We start from the raw sequence: 22,744 nt of genomic DNA, 5'->3' as shown, positions 1-22,744 counted from the left end.
ATGACTCAAGCCCACCTTTTATCAAGTTCAGAGTGCCAATGATGTAATGGTGTGGTGAATATGTTCTTGGCACACTTTGGGCCCTGTAATATTTAAACCCCTCAACCTACCTAAGTAGGCAACTTGCCATATATATCAGTTTTCCATCTGATACATCAGACAGACATATTGCTAGTAATGGATCTAAATGATCATCAGTTCCAAAAATCTGTTATATCTGTAAAATCCTCGATCAATCCAAAGCCACTACAGCAAAATTTACATGAATTACTACATCTTAAAATCAAAGGAGCTTGCAAAGAAAAGCGTCTGGACTTCTTTAAGTTACTTGAAGACGTTTCACCTCTTATCCGAGAAGCTTCTTCAGTTCTAAGGTCAAATGGTGGAGAGTCCCAGATTTAAACCTAGTGGGAGTAACCCCCCACAGAGGGACAAAAGGACCCCTTGATGATCCTCTAATCGCCTGAGCCAAGGTGTGAAACTGGGTGTGGGTCCCAATCAGCCAGAGTTTCGGGTGAGTTCATTGTGAAACCTGGCCCCACCTTATCATGCAAATTCCTGAGATCGTAAACCACCGCACCGACGACACCAACTCTCTGCCATCTATAATCCAGTTTTGAGATCCCTTCCCAGACGCCTTAACGCCCACTCACATCCTGGGCCATCTGACCTCAGGAATTCGCATGATAAGGTGGGGCCAGGTTTCACAATGAACACACCCGAAACTCTGGCTGATTGGGACCCACACCCAGTTTCACACCTTGGCTCAGGCGATTAGAGGATCATCAGGGGGTCCTTTTGTCCCTCTGTGGGGGGTCACTCCCACTAGGTTTATATCTGGGACTCTCCACCATTTGACCTTAGAACTGAAGAAGCTTCTCGGATGAGAGGTGAAACGTCTTCAAGTAACTTAAAGAAGTCCAGACGCTTTTCTTTGCAAGCTCCTTTGACTACGATGACCTGGATGACTGAGAACCTTCACAGATACATCTTAAAATAATGATCCGTACATTAAAATATCTCATTTTTATTTTCCACTTTGCTAGTTTACTTCCTGCTTTTCTTATTATGAAAACTTTTTCTTCTCTTATATTTAAATTTCTTTCCAATTCAACTTTTACATCCATATTTTCCCACTTAAATTAGTGTAGACCTACAGTATGTATGTTTTTAAGGTTATACTTTCTTAAATTTCATCATTATTTGAAATTATTGAATGCTCTACTTTAAATGTCTCTTAACAAAAGTTTCCATCATTCATGTTAGTGATATTTTATTTCTTGAAACAGGAAACTTTAGTGTACATTGCTCACTTTATTTCACAAACAGCAGTAAATAAATAAAGTTCATGAAAACATAACTAAAATTAAACATTTTACAATCATTTTCCACCAACTTAAATCTAAAAATGAAAAGTACATTAAAAATGCAAACACCATAATAACCCTGAATCAAACACATCTGATATATAATTACTTTTTTCTGTATTTTTAAATATAATGAAGTTATTTTCATATGAATTTATATTTATGTGAGTTTTTTCTGTTAATGTTACAACAAAACAGTGGTTAAATATAAAATATGTAAGAAATGAATATTGTTTTGCCAAATAAACAGTATAGGAATGCAAAGTACATTAAAAATGCAAACACCACAATAACCTTGATTCCAGCTTATCTGATACATAGATTCATCTTTAACAGGTGCAGGATAGATAAACACATCTCAACAAGTAGCACATGGCATCAAATTTCACTATTTTATGTTTATTCTCTTCTTGAGCTCACACACCTCAGCAGTGTGTCCAGCACTTTGTGGAAGCCACAGTCCAACATGGAGAGGCTGAGTGAACCTGGTCTGGACTCTGTGGAGGAGATTCATGGTCTCAGTGATGCTGTAGAAAGAAAGAGTTCCTGCCCTGTGATCCAAATATACTCCTATTCTGGAGGACAGAGGGCCTGGGATGGGAGTGGAAATGTTGTTGTGTTTGAATTCAAAACCGCTGTCTGAAACTGTTAATGCCCAGGATTTGTCATTCAATCCAAATCCACATTCCTCTCTGGTCCCTCTACGGCCGATATCCTTGTATGCAACAGCTACTCCAACAGTCCCGTTGCACTTCACCTCCCAGTAACAGCGTCCAGTCAGACCCTCTCTGCTCAGGACCTGCCGGCAATCAAGGAATTTGTCTGGATGACTTGGATATGACTGGTTTCTACTCATCAGTGTCACTTTTCTGTTGCTGTCACTCAGTGACAACAGTGTGTGTGCTGTATTTGGATCTAGAGTGATCTGACAAGAATATTTCAAAAAGTCGTCTCTGGTTTTGGGTTCTCCTTGAGGCAGTAAAATATCTGCTTTGGTCGTTCCAACTGAGATTTTTGGCCATTCATCACTGAGAAGAGCCTTCACTTTATCTCTGGTCCGTGACACAGATGCAGTCACATCCTCAAAGTACTGCAGAGTAAGATTGTTGTAGGTGGGTACGTTTGTAGATGCACTCAGATCTGACTGCGATGAGTAGCTTTTCAGAAAATGGAGGTGATCCTCTGTCAGTGAGAGCTGCTGCAGTTCAGCGTCTCTCCTCCTCAGATCTCTGATCTCCTGCTCTATTTTCTCCTGAAGCTCTTTGACTCTGTTCTGTTCCGATTTTTGCTTGGATCTGATCTTCTGCTTCACCTCAGAGCTTTTTTTCTCAATTAGACTGATCAAATCTTTGAACATCTTCTCAGATTGCCTCAAAGCTTTATCAGTAGAAAGATTGATAGCCTTCACCTCCTCTTGAAGCATCTTCACATCTTTCTCTCTGTTTGGGATTATCTGTTGGACACTTTTTCGATTTGTTTCAAGATCTTTCTGTTTCTCAGCTCTTTCTGCTGCAGCTGGCACTGTGACATGGTCTTTGTGTTCATCCATTGAGCAGAAATAACAGACACACTGCTGATCAGTGCGGCAGAAGATCTCCATCACCTTATCATGGCGAGGGCAGAAGTTGTCCTGAAGCTTTGAAGCATCATTGATGAGCTTGTGTTTCTTTAATGGAGCTACGTTGTAGTGAGGCTGGAGGTGATGCTCACAATAAGACGCCCTACACATCAGGCAGGACTTGGAGGCTTTCCGCTTCCTCCCAGAACAGAAATCACAGGCCACATCTCCAGGTCCAGCATAGGCAAGACCAGATGAAGTAGCTGGAAGTTCTGCTTTCTTTACGTCTTCCACTAGCTCACCTAAAATGGTGTTTTTCACCAGGACAGGCCACGGTGTGAAAGTCTTCCTGCACTGAGGACAGCTGTGGGTTTCCTTCCCATTCCAGCAGTTTCTGATACAGGTCATGCAGTAGCTGTGCCCACAGGGAATAGTGACTGGATTCTTTAGAAGTTTCACACAGATAGAACAGCTCAATTTTTCTTGATCCAGCGGAATAAGTTGATGTGCCATTTCTCTTCCAGATAAATTAAGTTTCACTTTCCCTTACTAGAGAAAAGCTCCATTCAATGCCTTCTGACACTGAGACACTGATCCGTGGTGTGTGGTGTTTTCAGCGCTCGCATTTGATCACATGGTGTTTCGATCCATATTTTAACTGGCTGCTGAGTCAAAGGGGAGGGAATGAGTTTTCCTTGATCCAGCTCAATTACTTATTGCGCCATTTCTTCTCCCCTCAAATGACATCTTACTTTCTGTTTCCAGATAAAAGCTTTTTCATGCAGAGACACTCACCTGAGCAGATGAAAATGTTCTGTTTTGCATCTTATCACATGACCGGCAGATCAGTAAAGTCTGAAGTGAATACTCTATAAACAAGGAGGAGCTTAAAAAGGTGTGCTTCATTCCAGGAAAGGAAGTATTCAGATTGGCGTGAAACTGAAAGTGTTTCAGATGAAAACAGAATTGTAATTGTATGTTTACATTGGAAACTGTTACTCACTCAACAATTAACTGGGAATACAATTAGCAATACTAAATATTAGTAACGTTCAACACTGATCCCTTTATGCCTTTATAGAGAAATATTAAATTGACTCAAATTTATAGGAAAAATGGACTTGTAATTGTCAAAAAATAAACATTTTAGTACATTTAATGTCCATTATATAATTTTAAATACTGGGAATGGAGCAGAATAGACTGGAGCCAATACAAGTTTAGAATAAGCTTAACAGTTGATGTGAGACATCACTAATGCTGAAGAGTTCTTTTAAGTCTGGCTTGAAACATACAGAATATACAGATTACAGGTCAAGCATTTAACATGTAAATAACAAATATAGGCCTAATTACTCATTAGAAAGCAACTTTCACATCTCTGTTTAGGTACGTTTATTATGGTTAAAAGATGCTTTGTTATCCCAATAACAATTAAAACTGTTTTTTAAAGTGCTGTTCTTTCTAGAAATCATAACTAGGTTTCAGTAGGGACGCATCCATCACAGGCGTAGACAGCCACACATTCCTCATTATAAAACGCAAATAACTACAAATGAATTATACTTGTGTAGGGACCCTTCTGGGGTCCTGGGGAAGGACAGAACATCGGCAAAACTGGAAAAAAAATAATGCAAACTCTGTAAATACTACTCTAAAACACAAACAAAATAATTAAAAAAAAATAATCCAGACTCCAGAAAACTCAAAACACAGGAATCAATATATATGGCTACAGCTGAATCAAAACTACCAACTCATCCCAGAAACTAAATAACAACAAATAATAACAAACTAAACAAAACTGTGAGACACAAACCCAGGGGCAATGACAAGTTCAGGCCTGTCAATGATAGAAAAAACAGTGGTGCTAGAGGGCAGTAGCATTGAAAAAAAATCTGCTGGTGTCAGAGTGAAGGGCACATTATTCCACACTTAAGTTTATCAACTTTTTGTTTTTCATTTTCTTTGTTTGACACACAAAACACAGAAAGCGAAGAAAGAAGAAAAGAGAAAAAAACAAATATTTTTGTTAATTATTGGATCAGGAGCTTATGGATATTTCCTGTTTTTCAACTTGTCACATGACTGTGATAAGAGAGGGTGTGCCTATCGCCTGTGGTGAACAGTCTGTAAACAGAGAGGTAAATAGACGAGTGTGCTTAATTCCAGGAAAGGGAGCAGTCAGATTGGTGTGAAACTGAAAGTGACTTTTACAAGATATCTTTTTTTCATTTACAAATATAACAAATAAAAAAAAACATAACATTGGGGTTTTGCCCACGTGAGACATGCTGCTGTGCAGTCCTCCAAGATCTTTACACTTTTATTCATATAACGCCAAATAACAACGGTTGCCTCATGGCGCTTTCTATTTTAAGGCAACACCCTGCTGTAAGATGGAGAAAACAGAGAAACCCTCAACAATCAGAAGACCCCCTATGAGCAAGTGGTTTGGCAACAGTGGGAAGGAAAAACATCTTTTTAATAGGAAGAACCCTCCAGCAGAAGGGCTTGTGTACACACAAAGCCTGAAGAAATTCATCATTTTTTTTCCACGTGAATGGAGAGGTTTAAAGTTTAATTCATCTGGCCATCACTCCACGACAAGATCTGCTTTGCAGGTGCTGCAGTTTCACACTCTTGGGTAGCTCTTTACCTGCAGGGAGTTACTGATAACAGATACAACAACATGAAAGTATGACTCAGTCCTGCCTTTCATCAACAGTTCAGAGTGCCGATGATGTAATGGTGTGGTGAATATATTCTTGGCATGCTTTGGGCCCTGTAATACCAACTGAGCATTATGGGGAAAAAAATCAGCCTACCTAAGTAGGCAACTCTCCATATTGTCAATATGGAGCAGAATTCTTAACAAATATATCAGTTTTCCATCTGATATATCATACAGACACATGGCTAATATAGAGTAATGGATCTAAATGATCATCAGTTCCAGAAATCTGTTAAATCCCTTTTTGAAAATCTTTTATGAAATGAAGTAACCTTGAAAAATCCCAAAATATACGTGTAAAATCCTTAATCAATTCCAAAGCCCCTACAGTAAAATGTACATGAATTACTAAATAATAACGGAAAAACTCGTCTGTTATATTTAAATTTCTTTCCAATTCAACTTTAACATCCACATCCTCCTACTTAAATTAGTGTTTTAGAGCTATGTATGTTTTTAAAATTACACTTTTTTAATTTCATCATTATTTGACATTTTTAAATGCTCTATTTTAAATGTCTCTTTACAAAGTCCATCATGTTAGTGATATTTTATTTCTTGGAACAGGAAACTTTAGTGTACATTGCTCACTTTATTTCACAAACAGCAGTAAATAAAAATGAAATCATCAATCATCAAATGAAAACATAACTAAAATTAAACATTTTACAATCCACCAACTTAAGTATAGAAATAAAAAGTACATTAAAAATGCAAACACCATATTAACCGTGATTACAATTATCTGATACATAATTTTTTTCTGTAATTTTAAATACACTGAAGTTATTTTCATATGAATTTATATTTATGTGAGTTTTTTCTGCAAATGTTACAACAAAACACTGGTTAAATATAAACTATATAGGAAATGAATATTGTTTTGCCAAATAAACAGTTTTACCCAAATAGCTATTGAAAACAACACAAAGAAATTAAAGAACACACTTATATCCATAAGCATTCATCTCTAACAGGTGCAGGATAGATAAACACATCTCAACAAGTAGCACACGGCATCAAATTTCACTATTTTATGTTTATTCTCTTCTTGAGCTCACACACCTCAGCAGTGTGTCCAGCACTTTGTGGAAGCCACAGTCCAACATGGAGAGGCTGAGTGAACCTGGTCTGGACTCTGTGGAGACGATTCATGGTCTCAGTGATGCTGTAGAAAGAAAGAGTTCCTGCCCTGTGATCCAAATATACTCCTATTCTGGAGGACAGGGGGCCTGGGATGGGAGTGGAAATGTTGTTGTGTTTGAATTCATAACCGCTGCCTGAAACTGTTAATGACCAGGATTTGTCATTCAATCCAAATCCACATTCCTCTCTGGTCCCTCTACGGCCGATATGCTTGTATGCAACAGCTACTCCAACCATCCCGTTGCACTTCACCTCCCAGTAACAGCGTCCAGTCAGACCCTCTCTGCTCAGGACCTGCCACCATTCAAGGAATTTGTCTGGATGACTTGGATATGACTGGTTTCTACTCATCAGTGTTACTTTTCTGTTGCTGTCACTTAGTGACAACAGTGTGTGTGCTGTATTTGGATCGAGAGTGATCTGACAAGAATATTTCAAAAAGTCGTCTCTGGTTTTGGGTTCTCCTTGAGGCAGTAAAATATCTGCTTTGGTCGTTCCAACTGAGATTTTTGGCCATTCATCACTGAGAAGAGCCTTCACTTTATCTCTGGTCCATGACACAGATGCAGTCACATCCTCAAAGTACTGCAGAGTAACATTGTTGTAGGTGGGTACGTTTGTAGATGCACTCAGATATGACAGTGAGGAGTAGTTTTTCAGAAAATGGAGGTGATCCTCTGTCAGTGAGAGCTGCTGCAGTTCAGCGTCTCTCCTCCTCAGATCTCTGATCTCCTGCTCTATTTTCTCCTGAAGCTCTTTGACTCTGTCCTGTTCGGCTTTTTGTTTGGATCTGATCTTCTGCTTCCCTACAGAGCTTTTTTTCTCAATGAGACTGATCAAATCTTTGAAAGCCTTATCACATTCTCTGAAAGCTTTATCAGCAGAAAGATTGATAGCCTCCCCTCTTCGATGAAGCATCTTCACATCTTTCTCTCTTTCCTGAATTCTTTGAAGAAATTTTTGTCGATTTCTTCCAAGCCTTTTCTGCTTCTCAGCTCTTTCCACTGCAGGCGACACTGTGACATGGTCTTTGTGTTCATCCATTAAGCAGAGACAACAGACACACTGCTGATCAGTGCAGCAGAAGATCTTCATCTCCTCATCGTGGCGAGGGCAGATGTTCTCCCGAAGCTTTGAAGTGGCTTTAATGATCTTGTGTCTCTTTATTGGAGCTACGTTGTAGTGAGGCTGCAGGTGATGCTCACAGTAAAAGGCCATACACATCAGGCAGGACTTGGAGGCTTTCCGCTTCCTCCCAGAACAGGCCACATCTCCAGGTCCAGGATAGGCATGATCAGGTGAAGCTGTCAGATGTTCTACTTTCTTTAGGTCCTCCACTAACTCAGCTAACATGGTGTTCTTCACCAGAACAGGCCGCGGTGTGAAAATCTCTCTGCACTGAGGGCAGCTGTGTGTTTCCTTCTCATCCCAGTAGTTTTTGATACAGTCCATGCAGTAGCTGTGCCCACAGGGAATAGTGACTGGATGCTTTAAAAGTTGCAGACAGATGGAACAGCTCAATTTTTCTTGATCCAGCTGAATCGTTCGCTGTGCCATGTCTCCTCAATGTAAGTAACGTCTCCCCAGATAAAAGCTGCTCTTGTCTCTTTTATATAGAGACACTGAGTGTGGAAATTTCCTGTTTTTCCACTTATCACATGACTGTGATAACAGAGGGTGTGCCTAACGTCTGAGGTAAACAGTCTGTAAACAGAGAGGGGCTTAGAAAGGTGTGCTTCATTCCAGGAGAGGCAGTCATCAGATTGGTGTGAAACTGAAACTTTTCATGTTTTTGATTAAGATGTATTTGTAGGTGCTTCAAGTCTTTGTGCAATACTTGCAGGCTGGTTGGTAGGTTGAAGCCCATTGGTTTTCCTTACTTATTTGCAATGTATATTATGGGGTTATTTCATGTTTTATTGTTCTATTACTGAAAATGATGAATTCAATTAGTATTGTCTGTATTTTCTAACTGTTAATGTGAGTTTTGTATTCTGATTTAAACAAGAAAACAAGCCTCTATTTAGAGGATAATTTTCACTCTAAGGTTTTAATTGTTTTTTTTAACAATGCAATTTGTTCAGAATAATAATAAAGAATAATAAATGACCTTTAAATATATTTCTACTTTGTCTTGAGCTCATTTTGCCACACACACCACATATGAATAATGGCAGTCACTTAGTTTTTACAGTAGTTTTTAATACAGCTCATGCAGTAGATGTGCCCACAGGGAATAGTGACTGGCTCCTTTACAAGTTGCAGACAGATGAAACAGCTCAGTTTTTCTTGATGCAGCTGAATTACTTGCTGCGCCTTTTCTCCTCATTCAAATGGTCTCTCTTTTCGTTTTTAGATAAAAGCTGTTTTCGTCTCTTAATGCTGAGACACTGAACTAAAGCATATGGAAATTTTCTGTTTTGTATCTTATCACGTGACTCTGTCAAAGAAGAGGGTACGCGTAAACAGTGCAGAGAGGAGCTTCCATCCAGGTACTCAGATTGGTGTGAAACTGAAAGTGTTTCGGATGAAAACCAAATTATAATTGAATGTTTACACTGGAAACTGTTACTCACTGTTTATCTACCTGCTGTTGCCAAGTGCTTGTTCATACTGAGTGAAGCAAATACAAATAAAACTGAATTTAACTGAACTGACCTGAAGTCATCATGGGCATGAATTTGGACCTTAAAGACTTCAGTAACTTTTCAACTTCAAACTTTTCATTTATTAGTTAAATCCTGGCAACACATGTCACATTTTTTTTAAAATTTTCAATCTGTGTTCAGATCACACCACAAAACTGAAACTGCTCTCATCAAAAACACAAACTACCTCCTCACTGCTGCAGACTCTGGCCATATAAGTACCCTCACTCTCCTGGGCTTATTACATTGTACTTAACTTATTTATAGGGCGATCGTCACTCAAGAGTTGGCAGTTCGTCTTGTAATCGGAGGGTTGCTGGTCCGAGCCCCGGCTCGGACAATCTCGATCGTTGTGTTCTTGGGCAAGACACTTCACGTACCGCCTACTGGTGATGGCCAGAGGGGCCGATGGCGCGATATGGCAGCCTCGCTTCTGTCCGTCTGCCCCAGGGCAGCTCTGACTACAACTGTAGCTTGCCTCCACCAGTGTGTGAATGTGAGACTGAATGAAGAGTGGAATTGTAAAGCGCTTTGATGATCTTGAAAAGCGCTATATAAATGCAATCCATTATTATTATTAATGCTTAGCGTTCATCCTCCAGCTTCACTGTGTTTCTATTATTTTAACCATAGCTGTGTGGCTAGCTCTATAAATACTACTCTAAAACACAAACAAAATAATTAAAAAATAAACCAGACGCCATATAACTCAAAACACAGGAATCAAAATATAGCTACAACTGAAAGAATGAAGACTACCAACTCACCCCAGAATCTAAATAACAAAGAATAAGGAACACTGGGACAAAAACCCAGGGGCCATGACAAGTTCAGGCTGGTCAGAAAGAACAGTGGTGCTGCAGGGCAGTAGCACTGATGTCAGAGGGAATGGCACATTATGTCACATTTATTACGTTTATTTTCTTTTTGTTTTGTTTTTTTGACACACAAAACATAAAAAAGGAAGAAAGAGGAAAAGAAAGAAACAAAATCTTCTTTTTATTATTACACTGTACTCTGTCCAGTTAGCAGTGTTCTTATATGCTGTACGTTTACAACACAACTATTAGTGTCAGGACCAAAGCTCTGAGTAGTAAACACTACTGATACAGTGTTTAGTGTATTTTGAGCTACAAAAGACTGAAAATGAGCTTTAGAGGAGATCCTTCTCTAAAGCTCGATTCTCACGTGAACACTGTGGTAAAATCCTGCTTCCAACTGAGGCAGCTGTCAAAGATCAAGCTTCTTTTGGTCAAACGCAACCTTGAAAGAGACATACATGCTTTTATATGCTCTCATCTCAACTACTGCAGTGCACTTTTCATCCAACTCACCCAGGCCTCCATTGCTCACCTTCAGCTGATGCAAAACGCCACCGGTGGATTTTTATCTTGTGCAAGCAAGAGCTCCTTCACTCACCGTTTTAAAACACACTTTTACTCCCTGTCCTTCAACCCAGTGTCAGATGTCTGTGATCTTATGTTACTTTTATGTACTTGTTTATTGTTTAACTTCAACTCCTCTTTTCTGTTTCCGTATCTTTTACCTTCTGGTGTGTGTTGTTTGTCTTTTGTATTTGATATCATTTTACTGCACTTTGGTTTGCCCTGTTGTTGTTTTTAAGTGCTTTATAAATAAAGTAGTACGGTAACTGTATTTGTTTAAATTACATACTTACAAGTCACCATTTTAGAAAATGCAAGATCAAATCAAAAATGAGTTACAAAAATACTTATATATTTGCCTCCAGTTAGCTGTATTATAATATAAAATACTTAAAAACATAACTATTGGAAAAGGAGTGTGGAGCAGGGAAATTATTTTACTGCTATTGTTAAATAATTGTCATTATTACCATTGCATTAATAATATAATCTGGAGTTTATATTGCATTCAGGGGTTGAACAGTGTGTGTCTTTCAGAAAGACTAAGTTGCAGGCTGACAGGAAGTTGCAGGTTTGCAGAGTGTGCCTTTTGCAGAACTGAAACCGAAAGCAGAGTCTAAGTGCAGGTTATTTTGAGGAGCATTTGAGGACGAGACACAGACAGTAGGTGAAGAGGTGACACAAAGAGCATGTGAGGTCAACACATACACACACATTAGTTAAATTTATTTAGAGGAACCGTCCTTGTTGTCTCGGCAAGAAAGAGGAACGATTCATTTTAAGATAAGAACGGAAAGTACCAAGCCATGAAAATAGAAGATGATTTTCTAGGTGAAAAGTCATGGTGATGTTGATCTGATCTATGTATAAAATGTACCGGTGACGCATGAAGGGGCGTCAGTAAACAAACCCTGATGCTATAAAATATCTGTTCATGCTTTGATTGAGTCGAGGACTACTGGCTGTCTGCGTACAGAGTGTCTTCCCACACGTGTGTTCATTAAAATCATCGTTTGACTTCACCCGGCCGGATCGGTGTGGTTATTCTTCGATCACCTCTTGTACCCTTCCTCAATTTGAACCTTAACAGGAGTGAGCATCTTTACTCTCCAGGCAGAACAAAGCAAGTAACATGTTGAATATTTTCATGTTTTGAGACAGGCGAGATCACATGAAACAACTACTTCACCTTAACTCAAAAAATATATACCTAAGATCGTCTACAATCATTCACCGCACAACCCTTCCCTTCTTGCCCTGCTATCAGAATCAAAGTCCATTCAGTGTAAATATCTTTGTACCCTCCCCTTTCACAGACCTCCCTCAAAAGGACTTTGGGTTCGAATTTCAGTTCATATTTGCATTCTTATAACAGAAAGGAAAGCTTTCAGACATTTACAGTCATCGTGAGGAGACATGACGCAGCAAGTGAATCAGCTGGATCAAGAAAAATTGAGCTGTCCAATCTGTCTGGATCTCCTTAAGGATCCCGTCACTAATCCCTGTGGGCACAGCTGCTGCATGAGCTGTATCAAAAAATATTGGGATGAGAAGGAAACATACAGCTGCCCCCAGTGCAAGAAGACTTTTACACCGAGGCCTGTCCTGGTGAAAAACCATGTTAGCTGAGTTAGTGGACGACCTAAAGAAAGCAGGACTTCCAGCTGCTTCACCTGATCATGCCTATGCTGGACCTGAAGACGTGGCCTGTGATTTCTGTTCTGGGAAGAAGCTGAAAGCCTCCAAGTCCTGCCTGGTGTGTATGGCCTCTTACTGTGAGCAGCACCTCCAGCCTCACTACAACATAGCTCCACTAAAGAAACACAAGCTGGTCAAAGCCGCACTGATTAGCAGTGTATCTGTTATCTCTGCTTAATGGATGAACGCAAAGACCATGTCACAGTGTCAGCTGCAGCAGAAAGAGCTGAGAGGCAGAAAGATCGATCAGGGAATCGACAGAACATCCAGCAGAGAATCCAGGACAGAGAGAAAGATATGAAGGTGCTTCAGGAGGAGGTGGAGGCCATTAATCTTTCTGCTGATAAAACAGGGAAGGAGAGTGAGGAGTTGTTCAAAGACCTGATCAATCTAATTGAGAAAAAAAGCTCTGAGGTGAAGCAGAAGATCAGATCCAAGCAGGAAACTGAACAGAACAGAGTCAAAGAGCTTCAGGAGAAGCTAGAGCAGGAGATCAGAGATCTGAGGAGGAGAGACACTGAACTGCAGCAGCTCTCACTGACTGAGGATCACCTCCATTTTCTGAAAAACTACTCCTCACTGTCACATCAGAGTGCATCTACAAACGTACCCACTATCAGTGTTCAACCTCAACAGTACTTTAAGGATATGATGATGGAAGTGTCACACCTCAGAAATGAACTACAGGCTGCTTTGAGTGAAGAGCCGGCAAACACCTGTCAGAAAATGACTCAAGTGGATCTAAAAGAGCCCGTGACTAGACACGAGTTTTTGAAATACGCCCGTAAAATCACACTGGATCCAAAGACTGCAAATCCATATTTATCTCTGAGTATGAGCAACAGGAAGGCAACGCTGACGCAAGTCGAACACTTGGTTTCCATTCATCCGAAAAGGTTCTTTTTTCTTTTTTTTTTTTTTCTTTTTTTTTTTGCCTGTCCCATTTGGTTCTTTAGCCATCAGAAATGTTGTCTGAAGACCAACAAGGATACCCAATGGATTTACTTTGCCAAATGGATCATCGTGGCATTGCCGTATTGGTCCATTTGGTTGATCTTTGTTTTTATTATTTATTATATTTTATTTTCAGATGTTACAGACGGGACAGACATGAGTGAGGGATAGGAAAGGGAGAAAGAAAGAGGAAGGAAAAGAAAAACAGAAGGGGAGAGGGACAGTGAGAAAGGGGGGGAGAAAAAAAATAAAAATCTCCTGGATCACCTGTTGAGAGAAGAATAGAAAACAAGCAAAAAAAAAAACAAAGCAACGTACTAAACACAACACCATCGCATTAATCTAGCTAAGTGTAAACAGCAGTAAATACTAAATATTCAATGTTGTTGTGCAGCACGCAGGACAGATGTGCTTCGAAGTAGCAGCCAAGAAAGGTGTAATTTGGGTCTACGAGCAGTGAACACCCGTGTGCATACCTGTGTGGATCAGCATGCTTGTATTCCAAAGGTTTCTCCATGTAACGATCTGCTAGGGAGTGTGGGGGGGCCACAGCCCCGTCCTCCGGGGTGTGAAGCGGGTATGGAGGAGATCAAAACTCCAGACATCCAGAGGCCCCCAGAACACAAGAGACCAAGGAAGACCAACAGAGGGGCAGCCGCGCCACTGTTCCAGTAAGAGCTGAGGAGAGTCCCAGATGAGGGTTCACTCAGCAGCCGCGGAGCAGAAGCCAGGGGGAGTTGCAGTGACGCGCCCGTGAGCTCCGCCGGCCCCCAGCTGTGCCTGAGTGACCGAGCCCCAGGCCGAGAGGCCGGGGGCACCCCACCTCCGAAGGGGCCCAAGCGAGCCCCAGGCTCCAGGCCCCCGATAAGCGGCCGCCAAGGAGTGAGCCCACCTGGACGCCCACCCCCAGACACAAAGAACCACCAACGCACCGACACCTGAGGGAGTCCGCCACTGCATCCGAAAAGGTTCTTACCATGGTGGCAGGTGATGAGTTCTGATGGTCTGACTGGATGTTGTTACTGGGAAGTAAAGTGGAGTGGTAAAGTTTTAATTGCAGTTACATACAATGACATTTGTAGAACAGGAAACAGGATTAAATGTGGATTTGGAAATAATGAGAAATCGTGGGCACTGGAATGTGAGGACGGTAGTTATGTTTTCAGACACAACAGCATTTCCACTTTAATCTCAGGCCCTCAATCCTCCAGAGTGGGAGTGTATTTGGATCACAGGGCAGGTATTCTGTCTTTCTACAGCATAGGTGTCAAACTCTGGCCCGCGGGCCAAATTTGGCCCGCAGCCTAATTACATTTGGCCCGCGAAGCCATACCAAATTACTATTAGAGCTGGCCTACTGGTATTATACAGCTAATATATATATTGTTTAGTATTAAGCTTTGCTTGTTCCATATTCAGTTTTTCAGCAAAACTTGTTTGAGTCCATAAGAAAAGATTCATTCTTATATCTGAGAATCTGAAGATTTTGTTTTTCAATAAATATTAACATTAGCCCGCGACTTTGTTCCAGTTTTGAATTTTGGCCCACTGTGTATTTGAGTTTGACACCCCTGGTATATATTGTATTATCTTACTTATTTTGTATTTGTTTGTATTTTATTTGTATTTTTGTATTTTCCTGCTGCTATCTGTACCTGAGCTGAGGTAATGCAAAAATTTCCCCGCTGTGGGATCAATAGTCTTATCTTATCTTATTTTAGAGAAGAGAAATACATTTGTTTTGGCCGATTTCTCATCTTGACCTCCAGCTTTAGGCAACTAAAAAAAATGGCACAGTGTCCCACATTGTAAGGAAATATGGGCAAAGCTGCTGGGGGAAAGGGTTTGCTTCAAAACAATCCAACAACTACTGTACATGCTGGGATAAAGAAACATTTAACATAATAGGTCTGTAGTCCGTTATACTGCTGTGAGAAAATACATGCAATGTGTCACAAAATACAGTGTCATCACTTTTTGGCAAGATAAATAAAATTCTTGAAAAGTGCAATTACATATGGCTGCTTTGCCAAAAATAGAAATAGTGAGTGGTTAAGGTTCTCGGTATTTAACTTCTTGAAGTTGAACAAATGTCAGTAGACTTCCTGTTTACACGTTGTGTCAGGACAAGCGAGCCACACTGTATCTACTTTAAGAAGCTCATGTGCAGCAGATGCAGCATTACCTTTAAATGTCACTCAGCTCTGCCCAGATAAGTGACTTCCCATTGTTCCCAGAGTGAAAAGGAATGGCATTAACACAAGAAAGAAAACAGCGGTTTAATACAAGACATTTTAAAAAAAAATGAAAAAAAGAAAAGAAAAAGAAATTATGATTTCACAGAAACATCCCTGGTTAATATTAGTTTTACATTGAAAAGTGTTCAACTGCCTTTCAGAGAGGTGACACCTCCCAATTTCAAGGTAGTTATTTTATTCACTTTTTTCATTAACCATTTAACAATTTTCCCTTTGGGTTCAGCATCACAGCTTTTTTTTGTGGGAAAGATATTGCTCACATCAAATACCTAAAAACCATATCTGTTGCTCTCATAGATTCCATCCAGTTTACCACACACGAGGCTCCAAATTGTACCAGGAGTGGGGTTTGAACCCACGAGAGCATCCGCTCATTGAAACTTAAGTCCAACGCCTTAACCACTCAGCCATCCTGGTGCATATATTTACGTTTTGCCAAATCATGTGCATACATAGTAGCCCTTACTGGTAATCTCTTATGCATTAAGAGCTAATTAAAATCCTTACATCTATTATTCAGTTCTTTATCCTGCACCCTTTCCCACATTTCCGCCTCCCTGATCAAAACCCCAGTCTTATACTTTTGCACCAAGGTTCTATACAGAAGTCTATGATTTATAATTATTATTACATCTTTACATTCCTTATTTTTCTTTCTCCATCTGTCCATTTGACGGTAATAAGTTGGTCTATCCTCAGCTTTGGGGACCTTATTATCCCATTCAATCAAAAACCGCAGAGGTAAAGACAACCAGAAACAGATTAAAGCTTGGCACTTGTGTATATATGCTTCCTTTAGCAATTTGCATACATTACTGCAAAAAATCATGTCCAACTTCAGAGGGATGCATGGCACATTCCTTCCCCCCTACCTTATCTCTTGGTACATCATCCCCCTTTTCACATATTCATAATCCCTCCCCACATAAACTTAAACATTTTTCATATAAACCTCAACACACATGGAATTGGGAAGATGTAAGCAAGGTGGAGAAGGCCTGGTAGGATATCAGCTTTGATAACTAGCACCTTTCCCAAAATGGTAAGCTTCCTCTTGTTCCATAGCCCCAATTTTATACGCATCTTCTTCAAAATCTTTCCCCAATTAAAGATAGCATCCCCCTCTGTATTCCCAAAGGAAATACCCAAGACCTCCATTGGCCCTCCACATAATTGATATTCACAAATTGCCTCTCTCCTGCCCGCCCATCTTCCCAGGTATTTATACATTGACTTATACTTGTTTATTTGAGGCCCCGCAGCCTTCAAAAACTCCTGTATAACTCTTATTGATTCTGTTACACTTTTATCATCAGCCAGGTACAGCATTGTGTCGTCCGCATACTGTTAAATTTTTAATGTTTCTCCTCCCGGTAACTGTATTCCTGTTATGTCTGGGCTTTCCCTAATTGCACAAGCCAACGGTTCTACATATAACATGTACAGTAAGACTGAGAGGGGGCAACCTTGGCACAGACCTCTCATTTGTCTTTCTTGTCTTACATCCCAGCTTTTTTGGGGGTGACTGGGTGGGGGGATATTGCTCAAAGCAAATTCCTAAAAACTCCTATTGATCATTGTTGCTCCCATAGATACATTTCAGTTTACCAGTCATGAGGCTCCAAATTATACCAGGAGTGGGGTTTGAACCCACGAGAGAATCCGCTCATTGGAACTTAAGTCCAACGCCTTAACCACTCGGCCATCCTGGCGCAGATATATTGTGTATGTGTGTTCCTTTAGGAAACAGGAAGATTGGTAGGAGAAAGAAACGTATTATTCTTGTTTGTTAGGATCATAGCCATAAATGGAGGACTCTTATAAAGTCCATGGATTTTCATTCACACATATTACATGAGTTATCTACTCTTTACACACTAAGGATCCACACTACCAGGGCTACGGCACACAGCTGTTTTATAAATCATCAAAACCAATACTATCCTAAGATTTATTATATACAAAAATGATCTGTTCCAAAATGTTTTCATGTAATCCTGAAAACAGAAAAACAATCTTCTGCACTATTAACCATCCACAAATGGAAACAACAGACAATACAGGTGATTTTAGCTAAAGAAGCCAAGAAAAAATTGTGGGTTTTTTTTTTTTCAAACGATGTAATTTACAGCCACAGAGGACAGGAAGCTGCAGTATGTAGAGAAAGAGAAGAGTTAAACCTATAATCAACATGAGTCCTTGTAGATGGCAGCCTCCGGTTTTTAAAGACTTCTATCGGTCTCTAGTGGACAACAGAGGTAACTGCAGGATTCGAGCCAGAATAATGTAACTGCAGTTCAAAACTACATATTTTTTTGATTTCCCATAGAAAGTGTGTGTCCACGTGTCAGTCCAAGTGGCAGGATTTAGTAATTCTCGTAATAGTTAAATGTAACTCATTCACAAATATTAAGTCGCAACATTTCAGCCTGACTAACCTTCGAAGATTACACGAAGGCAATGTCCACATATCCACACGCACGCATATATCTAACGTATAACAAATTTCTTTACAGAAACTGTTGAATCAAATTACACTTCTTTTTCACAGCTTCAGGGAGTGCACCGTTCCTGGAAATACTGCAATACCAGGTCGATGCGTGGAGTGGACGGAGCAAGCCCCTATTCCATCTCCCTGTTCCAAAAATCAATTTAATATATGGTCCCCGAGTAGGGGACGTATCAGATATTAAACTGATAAGAACAGATACTACACTTGATCTTAGCCAAAAGGCCGAGAAGCGATACCCACATATGGCACGACAGAAACGACTCATTCTGCTTACTGCAACTCTAACTCATGGTTACAATGAAGAACACAGTCGCCTTCTAACAAATGGTAGAGGACAGGTCGATGTTTTACTGACGTTTTACCTCCGAAAATCACAATATAACTATGGTCGGCATGTTTCAGTTTATAAACGGCGCCACATATATAACGACACTTTAGTTTCTGAAACGCCGGTCAGCGTGTGCCGGTTAATGAGATTCAAAATCACGTGGTCGTCTGCAGTCCAATCAGCGGTCGTTAAGACGGAGCGTCTTAAATTCATTTTTATAACTTTCTTGGCGTTATAATTGTTTTCATAATATGATAATTACAAGATGAAAGAATTATAATACCAGTATCGTGCGTTGAAATGAAACGACGAAAATCAAATAAACACGTCTATGATTGTTTAAGGTTTCACAAAGACACACTTCCGCCCTCAGGTGTACAGACAGAAAACTGCACAAAGTCTACTCTAGACCACAGTAATCTACTGTAGAGTACTGACACTGGATTTGCAGCAGTTTCTAACCATGGAAGTGGACATACAAAACTAGCTTAAATAAGTTACAATTATTTATGCATTTTTGTAACTTTGGTGTGAAATGAGAAAGTCTGAGAAAACTTGCAGCTGGAGGGAGGTTGAATGTATCTGTTTATCTTTTCTGCATTTGTATTACTTTAACGAACTAACCCCAGTGCTATTTCTTTTTTTAAAAAACAAAAAAAAACATAACAAACAAACAAAAGAAAAGCGAATAATTTTTTTTACACTTTAGCTTGTTTAGCAGTTAGCAAAACACCCTTAGGTTAGAAAACACACACAAAAATAAACAAACAAAAACAATTAGGATTAACAAAACAGTACGACATCGACAATTGAAACTAGGGTTAAATGTCAGAATGAAATAAAAGGCACTGTTCATAAAGAGTTGGTTTGACCACACCTACCTTTAAAAGGTTCTCTTAGGGGGCAGTGTTTACTTTATACGAAGTAATAGAATACAAGCCACCCTAAGCCGTAGACCGCAAGACGTCTTAAGATTGTGGTGTGATGGTGTGACATTTAATAAAAACATTAAATAGAACTATTGCCAGCTATTTTTTAAACACTTCAAAAACAAAGCCAGTTTAACCACCTTAAACTAACAAAAGCTACACTTACACCAAAAGAATCAGACATGTAAACTGCTCTTGAAGCATTTACAATTCTTAAGATTGCAGTCCCATTTAGAAGAAAACTGGGTGATGTAGAGACAAGGCACCATCTTGGTTAAAATATATATTTAAGTCAGCTCAAGAGGACAAAGGCAAGGAAGGCAGCAGGTTCGAATGGAATCTGCTCCAGATTGCTCAGGGACTGTGCAGACCAGCTGTGTCAGGTGGTCCTGTACATCTTCAACCTGAGCCTGAGTCTGGAAAGGGGTCCTGAACCGTGGAAGACTTCCTGCATGGTTCCGATGCCAAAAATCGCACACCCCAAGGAGCCAAACAACCTCAAGCCTGTGGCCTCGACTTCTCATCTGATGAAGACCATGGAAAGGCTTGTTCTGCACCACTTTTGCCCACTGGTGAGCTCAGCGATCGACCCCCTGCAGTTCACCTACCGATCTGGAATCGGGGTGGATGACGCTGTCATCTACCTTTTACACCGATCCCTCTCTCACCTAGAACAGTCTGGGAGCACTGTGAGGAAAATGTTTTTTGACTTCTCCAGGAGACTAAGGTCCTTTGGAGTCTGCAGGACTCTCTTAAGGACATTCTATGATACCGTGGTAGCATCTGCCCTTTTCTATGCAATGGCCTGCTGGGGGAGCAGATGCACGGACAGGGACAGGAGCAGGTTTGACAAACTGGTGCGGAGCTCTAGCTCTGTGCTGGGATGTCCTCTGGAGTCTGTGGAGGCAGTGGGCAAGAGGAGGATATTAGTAACGCTGACATCCATCATGAACAACCCACATCACCCTCTGCATGAGTCTGTTTGCTGAGCAGCTCTTTTAGTCAGAGAGTGAAACAGCCTCACTGCAGGAAGAAGCGCTCTCACAGATCATTCATCCCAAAAGCAGTTAGACTCTATAACTCCTCAATCACAAAGTCATAAGTCACTGGACATTGTGGACATACACTGTCACACTTCATGCATAATGCATCTTTTTATATGTATGGACGTGTGCAGGTATATGTGTATGTATACATATGTATATTTAGTGTGTACATTCAATTCAATTCAATTTTCAATTCAATTTTATTTATAAAGCGCCATATCACAACAAAAGTCGCCTCAAGGCGCTTCATAGATACAGAGAAAAACCCAACAATCATATGACCCCCTATGAGCAAGCACTTTGGCGACAGTGGGAAGGAAAAACTCCCTTTTAACAGGAAGAAACCTCCGGCAGAACCAGGCTCAGGGAGGGGCGGCCATCTGCTGCGACCGGTTGGGGTGAGAGAAGGAAGACAGGATAAAAGACATGCTGTGGAAGAGAGACAGAGATTAATAACAGATATGATTCAATGCAGAGAGGTCAATTCACACATAGTGAGTGAGAAAGGTGACTGGAAAGGAAAAACTCAGTGCATCATGGGAATCCCTCGGCAGCCTACATCTATTGCAGCATAACTAAGGGAGGATTCAGGGTCACCTGGTCCAGCCCTAACTATATGCTTTAGCAAAAAGGAAAGTTTTAAGCCTAATCTTAAAAGTAGAGATAGTGTCTGTCTCCCGAATCCAAACTGGAAGCTGGTTCCACAGAAGAGGGGCCTGAAAACTGAAGGCTCTCCCTCCCATTCTACTTTTAAATACTCTAGGAACAACAAGTAGGCCTGCAGAGCGAGAGCGAAGTGCTCTAATAGGGTGATATGGTACTACAAGGTCATTAAGATAAGATGGGGCCTGATTATTTAAGACCTTGTATGTGAGGAGCAAGATTTTGAATTCAATTCTGGATTTAACAGGAAGCCAATGAAGGGAAGCCAAAACAGGAGAAATCTGCTCTCTCTTTCTAGTCCCTGTCAGGACTCTTGCTGCAGCATTTTGGATTAGCTGAAGGCTTTTCAGTGAGTTTTTTGGACATCCTGATAATAATGAATTACAGTACACATGTGTGTGTAGTGTGCATGTACATGTCTATACTTATAGATATCTATTACTTACAAATTAATAGTAGCGGTAAAATAGTTAAATTTATGTCTTGCATGTTTCTACAACCATATCCATAATCACATACTGTGTATGCTACCACTGTATATATCACAGGTGTCAAACTCTGGCCCGCGGGCCAAATTTGGCCCGCAGCCTAATTACATTTGGCCCGCGAAGCCATACCAAATTACTATTAGAGCTGGCCTACTGGTATTATACAGCTAATATATATATTGTTTAGTATTAAGCTTTGCTTGTTCCATATTCAGTTTTTCAGCAAAACTTGTTTGAGTCCATAAGAAAAGATTCATTCTTATATCTGAGAATCTGAAGATTTTGTTTTTCAATAAATATTAACGTTAGCCCGCGACTTTGTTCCAGTTTTGAATATTGGCCCACTGTGTATTTGAGTTTGACACCCCTGTTCTACAGCATCACTGAGACCATGAATCTCCTCCACAGAGTCCAGGCCAGGTTCACTCAGCCTCTCTATCCTGGTTTTTGGTTGTCAGCATTTGTTGGAGACACTGTTGAGTTGTGTAAGTTAAAGTAGACCGGAGTGATGACTGATCTGTGGTGAACAGTAAAATAATATATGCTGAGATGTGGCTGCACTGCTGAGGTCAAACTCTGTGGGTGAGAATTTAAAAAAATTGAAAAATACTTCATTTATAAAAGCAGGTATACTTATAACATATGCAGATTTTATAAGAATAAAACTTGCATTAGAAAGTGTTTTGATTTATTCATTTAAATAAACCTATTAATTTCTCTGAACACAATCATCTCCGAAAGGAATGTATTATAATGTAAGAAAATGTCATTATAATTTATATATTAATTAATTCAATGTCTATATTTGTTGCTGGGTATTTCATATGCTGTGTATTCTTCTTGTATATATTATAAAGCTGTTTTAATGATATTACAAAATCACAGCAGTATTAAATGTAAATTTAAGCATGTTTAATTGAAGCATTCTGAATAATGACCAAATTTACTTTTGGTAGCTATAATGTTAACACTAATGCTTTCAATCTTTACAAATGCAGGATTTTTAATTGTTATAGAGTATATTTAGTGT

The 22,744-nt window shown here is 40.0% G+C and overlaps 2 protein-coding genes, 3 non-coding genes and 1 pseudogene across 5 annotated transcripts; 1 reads left to right on the top strand and 5 right to left on the bottom strand.

The window, feature by feature from the left end:
- Positions 1–1,730: 1,730 nt before the first annotated feature.
- LOC146661023 (tripartite motif-containing protein 16-like) lies at positions 1,731–3,438 on the bottom strand. The gene has a single exon (XM_085419674.1). It carries the CDS (start codon positions 3,436–3,438, stop codon positions 1,756–1,758), a length of 1,683 nt encoding a protein of 560 aa, XP_085275800.1. The 3' UTR covers positions 1,731–1,755.
- A 2,957-nt stretch (positions 3,439–6,395) lies between these two features.
- Positions 6,396–8,403, bottom strand: LOC146661022 (E3 ubiquitin/ISG15 ligase TRIM25-like). Its single transcript, XM_085419673.1, has one exon. It carries the CDS (start codon positions 8,360–8,362, stop codon positions 6,689–6,691), a length of 1,674 nt encoding a protein of 557 aa, XP_085275799.1. The 5' UTR covers positions 8,363–8,403; the 3' UTR covers positions 6,396–6,688.
- A 3,851-nt stretch (positions 8,404–12,254) lies between these two features.
- On the top strand, positions 12,255–22,213 carry LOC146661018 (tripartite motif-containing protein 16-like; annotated as a pseudogene).
- Positions 16,083–16,165, bottom strand: trnal-uaa (transfer RNA leucine (anticodon UAA)). The gene has a single exon. It is a non-coding gene; the product is annotated as a tRNA-Leu (tRNA).
- trnal-uaa (transfer RNA leucine (anticodon UAA)) lies at positions 17,378–17,460 on the bottom strand. Its single transcript has one exon. It is a non-coding gene; the product is annotated as a tRNA-Leu (tRNA).
- On the bottom strand, positions 18,304–18,494 carry LOC146661019 (U2 spliceosomal RNA). Its single transcript, XR_014913621.1, has one exon. It is a non-coding gene; the product is annotated as a U2 spliceosomal RNA (small nuclear RNA).
- Positions 22,214–22,744: the final 531 nt, after the last annotated feature.

This window comes from Rhamphochromis longiceps, linkage group LG10, assembly GCF_057381845.1.
Source record: "Rhamphochromis longiceps isolate RC_006_pf linkage group LG10, R_longiceps_female_GT1.1, whole genome shotgun sequence".
Classification (NCBI taxonomy): Eukaryota; Metazoa; Chordata; class Actinopteri; order Cichliformes; family Cichlidae; genus Rhamphochromis; species Rhamphochromis longiceps.
This window is presented reverse-complemented; position numbering and strand designations above follow the sequence as displayed.

Excerpts from the sequence above, each read along its gene's own strand:
- LOC146661023 (XM_085419674.1), bottom strand. The coding sequence starts at position 3,438 with ATGGCACATCAACTTATTCCGCTGGATCAAGAAAAATTGAGCTGTTCT.
- LOC146661022 (XM_085419673.1), bottom strand. The coding sequence starts at position 8,362 with ATGGCACAGCGAACGATTCAGCTGGATCAAGAAAAATTGAGCTGTTCC.